At 39.4% G+C, this 14,157-nt stretch overlaps 1 protein-coding gene across 2 annotated transcripts in view; it reads right to left on the reverse strand.

Moving 5' to 3' along the window:
* Window positions 1-14,157, reverse strand: part of lrba (LPS-responsive vesicle trafficking, beach and anchor containing) — a 991,104-nt gene that overhangs the window by 105,455 nt on the left and 871,492 nt on the right. For both annotated transcript variants that reach the window (XM_086011652.1, XM_086011642.1), the window contains exon 48: window positions 1,304-1,393. In XM_086011652.1, the coding sequence (XP_085867778.1) occupies window positions 1,304-1,393 (90 nt within the window). The remainder of the gene's footprint in view (window positions 1-1,303; window positions 1,394-14,157) is intronic.

Below are 14,157 nucleotides of genomic sequence, written 5' to 3' on the forward strand. Positions count from 1 at the left end.
CCTTCTCTCCACCATTTCTTAGCTGAGAGGCTAGATAGTTTTGTTTTTCTTCTGCTATAGTGCTCTATTTTGAGTTACTAGACGTGAAAGAGCAACAAAGAGGGATTTCTGTCACGATGCTTCTAACCTACTACAGGCAGCTTGGGTTACATTAATAACTTGTCATATAGGGATCTGGGAGATGAACCTGTATCTAACTATTGCATGGCACAGAGTACTAATAAACAAATACACTTTGCCATCCAGTCTCCCCTTTCCTAAAAGGAGTATCACAGCTTAGGTGGGAATTGCTAGGGACAAAATTGTTAATATTGTGATTCTTATGCTATCCATATTCTCAAATAAATTAAAACAAAATTGTTTGTTTGGCATCAGATCTTACATGGATAGAAGCAAACAGCCCCCTGTACCTGGCCCTGAGAGTGTGCCAAGGCCATCAAGGTAAGCGTTAGAACATGTCAAAACTGAATTTAAACTTGTATTGTATCTCATTTTCCCCCACTTTTCCCTTTACTCTTTCTCTTTTGAAGCTGTTGTCTCACACTGGGATACAATTGCATATGTAATGGTGGCCCACTGGCATCTCATTCAAGTGCCTGTCCTTATGTGTGAGCCTGAGGGACAGTAAGAGGCAGTGTATGCAACCTTGAGGCCATCACATTCAAGCCTTCGCCTATCCTCTCTTAGCATCCAGAGAAGTACAATTCCAGCAGGGGTCACTGGATAGTGATCATGAGCTGATTTTTGTCACCCTAACCTGAGGACACTAAGGCCAACAACATTGGCTCTGCTGTGCTTTACTAACACATACGGAATAGAGATCAAACCTGGGATCTTCAGTGGTCTGGATGGCTCAGTGCTACACCACTCAGTATATTTACCCACACCCACCAAGCCATTAGGAGCAACATCACACTGCTTTTAAAATCATTCACAATACTTTTCCGAAAGGTTCCAGAAATGTTGGATGATTTCCAACATCCATGTAGCATAACTACATTATTCAGTATCTAGACTATCTAACACTACAGTGACTACAGATTGCAGTCCCTTTTGTAACTGCAGTAAAAGTTTCAGTTAACATACATCCAATTGAATAAATGGTTCAGCGACACAGGGTATTAGAGTTCCTGTTGATAGATTGCAATAATTACACAGGCATGCAAGTGCAAAGCAACACAAATGAGTTTCACATGAAGACAGCTGAATGTTTCTTCAGAGTACAGAATACCAAACACCACATTTGGAACCAGATCTAAAGTGCAATTGGAAATGACTGGTTAATAGCATGCAACATACTTACCACTTGCATGGCAGAGCTTCTGGGAGGATGTGGCTCTATTAAAAGTTGGGAAGGAGTTTGACCAAAGCTTCGGATCTGGGCTTCAACAGCCTGTAGGAAACATACAACCACATGATAGAAGCACTGATCACAGGCATCGGAAACTAAATGGTCACCTGAAAATGTCATGCAACACGTCTGGATTGTATCATACTGAAAATCAAGCCCGTATGTTCACTATGGTAGGGAGCTTGGCACCAACACCTAGGATTATCTCATCACTTAACTGTACATGTTATTTCCACGAAACACTCTTAAAACATTCTCAGTCCCCCCATTTGATAAGAAACAGAAACTGGCAGTTACAGCCATAATTTTGACCTTGCCTTTGTTTTGTCTCTTGAACTGTACTGCCTTCTGGTTTTGCATTTCTCAGTAAATAAAAGCAGAACTAAACTTAAACATATATTAGCGTTTTCTGTGTCAGACACATGATTACAAAATAACTGAGTGTGGCAATAATGAAATACAGGTTGGTTTATCAGTAGTGGCTTTCTCATTCAACCATCTGCACAAATAAACAAAGGAGTTTCTTTTTGTATTCTGTTCAATTTCTGCATTGATTCCTAATTCCCTAGTAGAATATTGGGTATTGCAAATCTGACATTTATTTCCAGAATTTATTTTCACCCCTTCAGTACTGAAAGCCTTTTGGCATTTTTCAAACTGCACACTCTTCTCATATAGCAACTGGAACAATTGTAACTGTTTTTATGTTATAGAAATGACATTAGGGAAACAGTACTTCTTGAACAAAGTAAAACAATTACAATGCAGTGTATTTTTTAATTTTGATGTAGAAATACTATTGCAGTACTCAAAGTGTTAAAGATTTTAGGATTCATCTTAAAATGCAGACATTTTACCCACACAGAACAAGCATATGCTTCCCAAGATCTGCCTAATTATTTATTTAAACCGGTAGGGAGGGAAGAACAAGCCACGATGCAAAGCTGTCCTGCACATGATCAACTTCAGTTTGAAGGGAATAAAAACAAAAAGGCATGAAAATTAAGAAACGTCATTCAGCATTCTGGAGGAGGGTATCACTTTTTTGACCCCCTCCAACTGTGATTTAAATCCAACCAAAAATAGACCTGTCCAGACCAAGATAATGGCAGCACTGATGAACAATCTTGTGTTACAACTGAATGGATTCTGTAGGAGATAGAGCTTACACGGACTTACTGAGGTCAGTATTTAAAGCACAATTGGGTTTATTTTCCAAGTAGCAGTAAGTTCTTGAAAGAGAGTTGAAGTTGATTGTTTGCTGGACAAAAGATCATAAAGCTGCATTAGAGGCCTCAAACAAATTGCTACAGGTAAATTGATGAAGCATAGATGATCTGGAGAACAGACAAGAAATAATAATAGACATAATATATCACTAGGACCTCTGAAGATAATTAAGGAGATGGCATTATTTTCTTTGGCACCAGATTGTACCACAAATCTGGACTCAAAAGAGAACATCTATTCGATGTCGAGACTGAGAATGTGCATTGGTTATCAAATTAATTTCTCAAATGTCCCGAGAATAATCGTTCCTACAATACCATGTGTCCAAGAAAGGGACAGAATACATAATGCTGCAACGATAGAAATAACCTTTCAAAAGTAGGCTCATCAGGAAAAGGCTCCTTTAACAGATGCTACTAAAAATAAATTTGAGAGAAAGATCGGAAGCATCTCTCATAAGATCATATGAAATTACGGGTTTGCCACAGTGGCAGTCAAGGAACTAGAACATTTACAGATATGGGCAAGAGTTGAAAACAAAATGGCTCAGGGGCAAGGGAAATCCACCCAATTTGCTAATAGTTTTAGATGCTGGAGCACGTTATTTCTGTATTTGTACTACCCTGTATTAGTATTTAGAGCCATACAGTTGTTATTTGTGGATTCAAGAGTGTGTCTATACTTATATTACTGTAGAGTCTTGCACAAAGATACATATTCTGGCCCTGAGCAACAAGGAGATGAGAAGCAAGCAGCCTCTTTTAACAATGTAATGATGGCAGCTAGCTTATGTTGAAGAATCAACACAGGATTTAGGCAAAGGATTTACCTTTCTTAGTATGTTAACAAGTATATTTTTTAAACTCAGCAGCTGATGAAATTCCACAAATTCATTATATTTCATTCTATAATGATGGACCTTAAGTTGTTAATTTCCAGAATACAGCTCACTGAAAATCCTCTAAATTGGCATCATTTTTTATGCTCGCTCTTGCAACGAATTCAAAAATAATTAAAATATTGCTTTTGTATCTTTTGTTTGCGGACAAGATGAAAGTCATTGTATATATGAAGTGGTCTGACCTTACCAAACTGCAACAGAAATACATGGCCTGGAAAGTACAGGCATCAAAAAGATAGCTTATGTTCCACCTCAGTCTTTCCATGAGGTTTAATAGTACAGGCTGCTTTACTGAAAGAGGACACGGTATTAGAAGCACTGTGGAAAATTCTTTCCTCTCTTGTGCTGCCAAACTGACAGACAGCTATAATAGGACCCACCTTACTTCAGAAACATGGTATAACCCAGACCTCATGTCTGGAGGTCATCTCCTTCACCATGCTGTCTGGACTAGGTACAGTAGTAAACAAATTAAAGACCTCTTTAATGACCAATAGTTCTGCTCTCTCCAGGGGTTTGGGGAGAGGGTACAGCATTCCACCATTCAATTTCTAATCATTCACAAATCAAAACTTTTTTACAAAAAAAGTTCAGAGAAACAAAACTCCTGCCTGCCAAGAAAATTCCTGAAATAAAATGAAGAAAAGTAGTATTTCCTTACAAATGCCACGCTCAGAGAAAACAAGTGGAGTCACTTTAAATGCCCCAAACTGGAATGGATATGAGACTGCTCCCTGAACTCTAGCTCACCACTTGGAATGACATCACCATCTGTTAATGCTTCACCTCCACCTTCAACGCTCTTATCCCCATGAGATCCTGGACAGTTTTCATCCTCACACAACAGCCATACTCTTTGTCCTCAAATCCACTGGCTGGTAAGTTGGAGTGTACCTGGTGAATGACCACCGTGGCTATCCATTGTTGAAATGAAGCAACGGTACATCCTGATCACCTCAAGGACTATCATTGCTCTATGGCCAAATTCTCTTCGTCACAACAAACTGTCTCCTCAGACTTCCTTCTACCACACCCTCTATCTTCACTAAATGTGAGGGCACTCTTATGGATTTTGTACGTCCAAAATTTAGGACATTGTTCTATTGTCTCTGACCTCTCCCCCTTTCAGCCTTTCCCTGCTCAATCCACCCTTGGGCATCCACCCCTTATCCAGAGTCTTCCCCCCACCACAATCACTAAACTAATTTATTCCATAAAGTTCACCACCAGCTCCCTTGCCCACCCCACCCCCAAAATATCAGGTCTTCATCACACAACTTTCCCCTTTCACTCTCAAATTTGAAGAGCTTGTTTTTTTTATTGTGATGTCAATCCAGCCCAAGAACCATGAAGTTACTACATGTAAGGCAATTAGGGCAAACATGCACTTAAAAGATATACAAAAAATGTTTTTAAAAAGTACAGGTGACACATTTGAGACTCCTGCTGTGATCTCTCTAGGAAACTTTCATTTCACTTACAATAAACAATGCTACAGTAAACAAGTTCTGTAAAATGCAGTTCAGCCTTTTTCTAGTATACAACACAAAACACCAATATACCAAATCAAATCTCATTTGTGCTGTTGTACAGAATCCACGGTTCAAACACAAACATTAATACAAAATCATGCTACAGTAAATGATTACCCAATTAGCAGTTTTTTAAAATACTGAAGACACAAGTCTTCAGGAACCCTAACAACATTCAAGAAGCATTTAGATGAGCACTTAAAACGCCATAGCATACAAGGCTATGGACCAAGTGCTGGAAAATGGGATTAGAATAGATAGGGCTTGATGGCCGGCATGGACACGATGGGCCGAAGGGCCTCTTTCTGTGCTGTATAAATCTATGACTCTAAGTCAATCTGATGATAGACTAGACTAAATAGATAGCATGATATTTAGGAACCTAATCACTTATGCATAAAATATATTTTATGAGATATCTTCTGTTATTTTGGATTGAACTGCAGGATAAATGACTGAACGGATTGGGATGTTAAGATTTGCCAATTGGCTACTTCAACCCACAATTTATAAAGCTCCTGATTCAAGCAGAAAACATTTCTTGGCAATAAGGTTATGCATTCATCAAAACGCAACTGTACTTAACTGCCAATTTTGGTCAATAAAACCTCTTTTTTTTTAGTAGTTACTTCTGAAATCAGCTCAAAAAAATAGCATGATTATGAAGTTTTAAACTAAAGATAGAAATTGGACAGAACAGTTACTAGGAAATGACACCCAAGTACAGACATTTCCCTCTACTCTTCACTTTTTCTTCCCAAATATAGAACTACTGCAGTTTTCATTATTTTAATAGAGCGCGAGGAGAAAACAACAATACTACAGTTTAAGCACAATGGGACATTTTACTATGATAAAGGCGCTATATAAATGCAAGTTGCTGTTTTTGTTGCGTGCTCAAACTAATTGCAATCTGTAATTATGGCTGGAATTTTCCTTACCATGGCGGGTCCCGACCCCGCTACTGGTTCCATCCCGCTGTACAGAATGAACTTACCTTAATTGGGCCTATTAAGCCCGCCTAGCGCGTTACCCGACCCAATTAGATGGAGCGGGTCTGGGAACGTCACTCATGATGCATTTTAAGCCGGGATCCTTAAAGGGACCCTGGCCACATTAAATTTTAAGTTCAATCTAACATAGTGGGTGTGGGATCTTTACTGTACAATCATATAATAAGTTATATATGAGTGACAAAGAAATATTTAAATAAAATTATTAAGTAATATGACTCGATAATATGAATACGATCAAGAACATAATTTAAAAAGTACATTAATTGTGAATTTTAAAAGTACACTAATTGTGAAGTTATTGGTGCTTTAGTCACAAATCTATAGACTTTTGTATCTGTAACTGGTACAAATAAAAGGTGTGTGTGTATAGGTAATGCATAAAACTAAGCAGATTTTAAATGTAATTGTAAAGGGGTGGATTTACAATCTTATGCAAGTTCAGCGGAAGAGCTGCAGAATTCCTGACAAACAGTGTAAGTGGTGCTTATATGTTTCTGTGATTTCTGTAGCTCTTCCGTTGAAGTTAACAATGGACAAGTGAGAGAACCTCCGCAGAAATTCACCCTAAAGTCTCAGATTGAGTCATATTCAGGGACTGAAAGCAAATTGAATCAGTGGAATGAGTACTGAGAATTAAATTGTTACAGTTGATGACTTGATTTAATGTGTAACTGGACAATCTCAGTATACTGTGAGAAAAACCTGACCAGAAACAACACAAAAATGTATTTAAATGGTATATGTCATTTTTTATAGTGCAGATCAATTCACTGCAATTACTGTTCAGTTGGAAGGCAACAGCCGAGAATGGCCAGTGAAAAATTAAAATTTAGCAGTAGCTTTTCAAGTAGCTCAGAGTCTCCATCAATTTTTTAGCTAATGTAATCAACATGTTTTTATTTTGGTTTGTTTTCCATGCTGTCAAGTAATCAGCTGGAGCAATGGCCACAGAACTCCTGCCTCAGGTTGACAGACGTGGTTCCCGAGCTGTGCCAATCCCATGGCCATGCAAGGAAATTTAAAAAGTGAAAAAAGGCTCTTAAGTGCCTGTAAAGTACCTCATAATGATTTTAATTGGGTCCCCCGCTGATGCAGGTCGGGTCAGCTCCATGCTCACAGATGCGCCTGTGGGAAAGGCGCATGGGAGCGATTTGACAGCAGGTTCCCGACCATCAGAAAAAACTTCCTCACCCGAACCGCCACCAATCGCGCCCGCTACCACCATGGAAAATTCAGCCCAAAGTCTCTATTTAGTGAGCTTTAAAAAAATGAGTAAAAAAAAAATATTGGCCCTGAAATTACGGTCGGCGGCGTAACTAAGGAGTATGCCACCGACCTACAAAAGAAATCCACACTTATCTGGTGCAAGGCCTCCTTTGAAACCTTGCATTGTTTCGCTGCGGAGTTGAGCGCAGCGTAGTGGCCCTCAGATCCCAGGGGTGCACCGTGTCTGTAAGCGTACCTGGGATCACATGGGGTGGTGCTCCAATCAGGAAACAGAAATCGACGATGCCCATTCATGATTTTTTAGTCTCACGCACCCCGATAAATTAATAAATAAATCAGTCTCTCATTTACCTTGGTAAATTAATAAATAAATCAGTCTTCTCACTCACCCTGCTAAATTAACAAATCAGTCTCGCATTTACCCTGGTAAATTAATAAATAAATCAGTCTCTCATTCTTGGTAGAGTTGCGTTGGGATCAGAAGATAGTTAAGTGGATATAGGCATTAATTTTGAAGATTTTTTTTATCATGACGGGTGTATATTTCAAGCTGCTGCATATCCCCCCACGTTATGCTGTGCAAACAGGCTCCTGCACCTGTTTGCACAGCCGTAAAATTTTACTGTGTAATTGCTGGGCAGTTTGTGGGCAATTAGCCCAACTTTGCACCAGCAATGAGGAATTCACAGTCAGAGCGGATGAAAATCCCGACCGTTCTGTCCATTTCAAAGGCGGTATGATGACATACTCAGAGTACGCAGTCATACTGACCGCAAATTCTGCCCCATTATTCTGTCTAATTGGTTCCTGCCTAATATGCCTATTGTAATCAACTAGTTTGCTTTTTAAAATTGTCCAGGCAATACTTGGATTGTCAAGTTGTACAACATAATTCAATATAAAGCACCATTGTCCCAAACTACACACACTTCTACAGTAAAAATTCTGCCTGCAAATATGTGTGTGTTAAGTGTATATATGGAGAAAGCGCCTTGTTTGATTGGAAATGTCCTTGTTCCATAAAAAGGGGCTAAAGAGAATGACACATTGTAGGTTAATTAGGTTGTGACCCTCAAAATTAAAAATTCGTATTTCTCAATTTAAAAAAAAATTCCTCAACAGTGAACCCATCAACTTCGAAAAAAAACGTTCACAGTATTGTGAAAAGAGCGTGATCATTCAACAGCAGATCCAAAACTAATTAGTATTGTTAGTAAATGACACATAAGAAAATTAGGACTGTCTATATTTAATTAATAACAAATGGACTGCGGGCAAATAAAAAACGAACTTATGCTCTTTAAGAATAACAGCGGTAACAAAATATTTGACTTTTTAAAAAAATCCTCATAATATTAATACAATAGCCCTCCTTCTTTACAAAGTGTAGGTACATTGTCAAACAAAAAGAAACTCCCCATGGCCTGACCCGTTATTAGCGCTACTCTATAAAACCTAATTTTTGTGGCTGCCAAGGAGAAAAACAGGAAGTAATCATCGTCTGTAAAAACTTGCAATGGTTTCCCCACCAGGGCCCTTCTTACTAACATAATGTGAGGCAATACATTCCAAACCTATTAAAATGTAGACCTTGCCGGACATGCTCACTCCAGCTACAGCCTTACAGCTGTCTGTCTGCTATAATATATCCCAGCTGCCAATCTGAAGGAAACCAGCCAGTCACAGCAGAAACAATTTCACCCAGAATGTTAGAGGCTTCTCCGGATTTGCAAATACAAAGATTATCCCAGTTGGATGGGCTTGATCAAATCTAGTTGGCCGATCAGCAGCAAAAAGAAGATTATTGCAATCATCAGTTTGTTCATGAAACATTTGAGAAAAAAAATCTTATATGAATATTTTACATCTCAAGCATGCTTGCAATCCCTCCTGGAATTAAAACAAAAATACATTTTTTTGGGGGTAGAATTTCAGCTTTTTGAATGCTATATGCTCTATACCACTTTCTTCCAAAAGGAAAACAGCAATCTTCAGCCTATAATCATTTTCTAAATTTTTAAACAAAGGTGCATGTCCCTGGACAAGTATTTTAAAATACTGTTCAGAAACCGGCCTTGTTCGGGAGTTTTTATGCAAAATTGTGGTATTTGGGCAGCAAATGGAACTGCACACAGTAAGTGTAGATATATTCACGAGTATGCCATGCCATGGCACGTCATGGTAAATCAGTTGTCCTAGCTATGTTTAAAAAAGTACAACAACCCATTAGTAGTGAGCAAAGTAGTAACAAATCCTGACACACCCCAGTTGTTCCTTAGCATTTTGGTGCTAAGTTTATTATTCCGCCCCATTCCTTAGAACATACAGCCATCTGGCCAGTAATGCTCCAGTAGTTGTTTATAAATTCTACAAAGATTTCAGTAATCCCTACGATACTAAGTATGATGAATTTACAACTCTCTGACATTGTTTTCTAAATACTTGATTTCTATCTTTACCCTGGAGACTGCAGCTATGATTCCACGCCCACCTGCCCACAAAAGGAAAGGACCTTACTTTCTATACCAATGACACTAACTAGAAGAAAAAAATTGTATTATGCTAAGTGGTTAATTTTGGACTTTAATGCACTTTGAGTTAATTTGTATAATTCCCAGTTTACAACTTCAATAGAAGCTAACATCACACCTGTAAACCATCGCACTTGTCACAAAGCTGGTTCTGTCACATGTAGGCATAAAAGGCAGCACTGATAGCTTTGATTATTTAAGAAATCCTGTGGAAATTGTAAACTCTCAAACAAATCTTATAAAAGCTGAACTAACAGCCATACCAATTTACCACCATTTAGACATTGCATTGTGGAGAGCAAAAAGTGAGAATCAGTATGTAGTCTGATCTGCACCACTAAACCTAATAATTTCAGCACTGTTTTGACTCTCAGTCACGCCGTGAAAAAGTAAATTCTTTCATTAAATATATATGTTTTCTCTATTATAACCCAATACGAATGATGTGTTGCCCCTTTCTGTGCAATGGAGAGTTAAATGATTTTAACTCTCATTTAATAGTAGGCCAAACGACCCATCAAGCCTGCTCCGCCATTCAATAAGATCATGGCTGAACTTTTACATCAACTCCACTTTCCTGCCCTATTCCCATATCCCTTGATTCCCTTGGAGTCCAAAAATCTATCGATCTCAGTCTTGAATATACTCAACAACTGAGCATCCACAGGCCTCTGGAGTAGAGAATTCCAAAGATTCAAAACCCTCAGTGAAGAAATTGCTCCTCATCTCAGTCCTAAGAGGCCTACCCCTTACCCTGAGCCTATGACCCCTAGTTCCAGACTCTGTAGCCAGGGGAAACAGCCTCTCAGTATGTACCCTGTCAGCCCTCTAAGTATTTTATACGTTTCAATGAGATCACCTCTCATTCTTCTAAACTCCAGAGAATATAGGCCCATTCTACTCAATCTCCTCGAAGGGCAGCCCTCTCATCCCAGGAATCAATCTAGTGAACCTTCGTTGTACCCCCGCCAAGGCAAGTATATCCTTCCTTAGGTAAGGAGACCAAAACTGTACACAGTACTCCAGGTGTGGTCTCACCAAAGCCCTATACAGGTATAATTACAACAAGACTTTCTTACTCTTATACTCCAACCTCCTTGCAATAAAGGCTAACATACCATTTGCCTTCCTAATTGCTTGCTGTACCTGCATGTTAACTTTCATTGAAAGAGTTAAGAGAAAACAACACTAATAGAACTGGTTTTAGTTCAAGCTTACCAGAAGATATATCTGATGATAGATAAGATTTGCTATAGAGTTTTAAGTAATGAGGAAAAAATCTGTTAGCTAAATCTTAAAAATCCTTACAAGGAAACTTGATTCCAATCAGTATTCAAGCCTTGTTTCAGCTAAATCTCAATCGGGTCGAAAAGCAGTAGCCAATTTCCTGTAATTAATCTAATGTTGCTGATTACAGGTTAACAATTGAGCAAATAGTTCAGAAACTCATTTATCCAATCACCAATGATTGCAACCAAATGTTCTTACGTTTTACTGAATCGGCACATGTAGAAATAAAATTATCTATGAAAACTGACTAATTTCTTTGCAAGATACATATGTATTTGGTAAGGATATGGGTGTGAAAAAATAACTCAGAATCCAATTTCCAAAATCTGGCCCGAAATAGTTTTGGCTTTTCTTTGTTGTCCTACACTACAGAGATTACTTTGTTTTATTCACACTTGTCCAATTTTGAAATAGATTTGTAATCCTGCTTTGAACATGATTATTACTTCACCAAGCCAAATCATGCACTCAGTGTGTAAAAGTAAAATTACTTAGGTACAAATACAGCATGGGCATTATCCTTGGTCAACTCTATGCCATTTTATATTGGAGGTGGGGTTGAAGCTGCGCATCGCAAAATCCATAAGGACACGATAATGTTTCTTAGCATCTAGCCTTAAAGTTTTACTGTTTCTAATAGAAAAGTCATAAAACTGCAATACGAAAAACACTACATTTCTTCAAAGCCTATTAAAAGAGTCCCTTGGATTAGGCACAATAATGGCTCATCTAGTTACTTGTGCGCTTAGCACTGTAACAGATTAGCAAAACGGTGCATGCTACAGAACTCAATCATCGCCCATTTATGTAAAAATAATCATGGGTTTAATTGAGTTAATGCAATCAGCTGAATTAATGTTTATGGAGATGCATTCGGTCATCATTTATCTGAAACAACTAGTCATATGTAGCACAAAATAGATCCCTTCAATAAGAGCAGGGGCACATTAATGGCATATGGGGCCAGGGGGAAGGAGCAGGAGACTCCACCCGGAACCTCCCCTCACCCCGAATCTTCCCAGCAACTTTCAAACAACAGCAGCCTGAGCATAGGGGCAAGAGCCTTCTAAAAAAAAAACAAGAGCCATTAGGCGAGTGACTTGAGTGGGGAGTACGGCAGCCTTGATTCCCACGCCCACTGCATCTGCCAAAGTCTCCCTGGCACTTTCACCACCAGTCATCATTAGCATCGCCAACATAGCCATCATGGTGGACGAGGGAGAAGCAAGGCCAGTGATGATAATAATTGTTACCAAACAATACGTGCTGCTGTGTATCAATTCTTAAAGGCTTCCTTACAAAGAAGCCAGCAGGCCGGGAACTCGAAAAATGAAAGGCTCAGGTGGGCTGCAGGAGCTACAGACCTGGGAGCGCCAGACGTTCTTTAATGAATGGGGGGGGGCGGGGGGGGAGAATAGGGTTATACGGCCCCAAATGTTCATGGTGCCCAGGGCCTCAAGAATTCTTAATCTGATTAAGAACTCTTAAATCATGAGTGCATCACACAAGTTTTGGTCAGTTCTTTTTTTTTTATACTCATTCTCGGGATGTGGGCACCGCTGGCAAGGCCAGTATTTATCGCCCATTTCTAGTTGCTCTGGGGAAGGTGGTGGTGGGCTTTCTTCTTGAATCATCTCAGTCCATGTGGTCAAAGTACTTCCACAATGCTGTTAATGCAATGAATATACCAATCTTCAGAATAAATGTTTTGGAAATACAGAGCTGACTGAGCAAGCAGTGCAGAAGGTGGTTTGGCACTATTTGTCCATGGCAGAACAAAGCCATGCTTTGTGGAGCTATTGATATGTTAGATAAAACATTAGACAATTTAACCCAACTCTTCAAATAGTTTTCAAATGTCAAGTCAGGGTACAGCTCACATTATAAATGAGGATGTACAGATCATGGAACTAAGCTATGAATTCACACATTAAAGGCTGCATTTTGTAAATTGGGGGTTGTTGTGTCACGGAGATGTAAATTGTAAGAGAACAGATTAAAACTGGAAGTTTGCATTCAATAAAAGAAATAATAATTTAACACTCCTCAAATTAAAAATCTCGCAAGTTACCTAGCGTTTAATTAACTACTTTCATATGCCTATGATGCCAAATTACCACTGGATTCTGACCCTAATAAGGGAAAGATACAGAGATTGCTTTTGTTAAGAACAGATTTTACTACAACTGGTCTCAGGGGATCAGTCACAGGTTTTGCCAATTTAAAACAGCATTCATGGGAACAATATTTGAAGTAAATTAAAAAGCAATACAGAAAAGTGAAAAAAAAACATAGCAGCAAAAGTGCATCTCAGATATTGCACATTTTTCAATGGGCACCATTAACTTCATTAAAATTATCCTATATTTCACTAAATTACTAATTCCTTTTGAAATACATGGCCTTTCACAATGGATGCTACCAAACAGTCATACTATTTTTATTGACTGAATGGCTTATGTTTAAACATACAGGCCTAGAAATTGGGTATAGCCCCGCTTGGGGCGTTAGAATTGGCGCAGCTCAAAGTTTATAGCCAGACGCAACTTATCGCCACCTGGCGCGATATTGGGTTGCATCGCCCCTAAGGGTGATTGAGGCGCGAATTCAGGCGTTACACGGGACTCCTAAGGCGCTAAACTTCCGGCGCAACCCAATATCGGAGCGGACGGGCGCAGCGCAGGTGCTCTCAATTACCGATGACCACGAGACTTCCAGGCATGGGCCAGCTCTTAAAGGGGTGGGTCAGTCAGATTCAGCATCCACACTCTGCGCCTTGCAGGCCTCAGAATCGGCGCAGGTCCTTCTCTGGCGCTAAAAACTTGGACCAGATGGAGAAGGTGAGACAGAGAGCAGAGCGCTTCACCAATGAGGCTCTGGAGCAATTGGTGGCCGTAGTGGAGCGCCGGCGAGATGTTCTCTACCCAGACAATGGCAGGAGGCCGAATCATAAGGACTACCGACGAGCTTGGAGGGATGTATGCCAGAGGGTCAACTCCAGCAGCATGGTGACATGGAGCCCTGTCCAATGCAGAAAGAAATTCAACGACCTCACTCGGGTTGTGAGGGTGAGTGTTGT

The sequence above is a fragment of the Somniosus microcephalus genome, chromosome 2 (assembly GCF_052327205.1).
Source record: "Somniosus microcephalus isolate GS21.2 chromosome 2, FLI_Smic_1.0, whole genome shotgun sequence".
Taxonomy (NCBI): domain Eukaryota; kingdom Metazoa; phylum Chordata; class Chondrichthyes; order Squaliformes; family Somniosidae; genus Somniosus; species Somniosus microcephalus.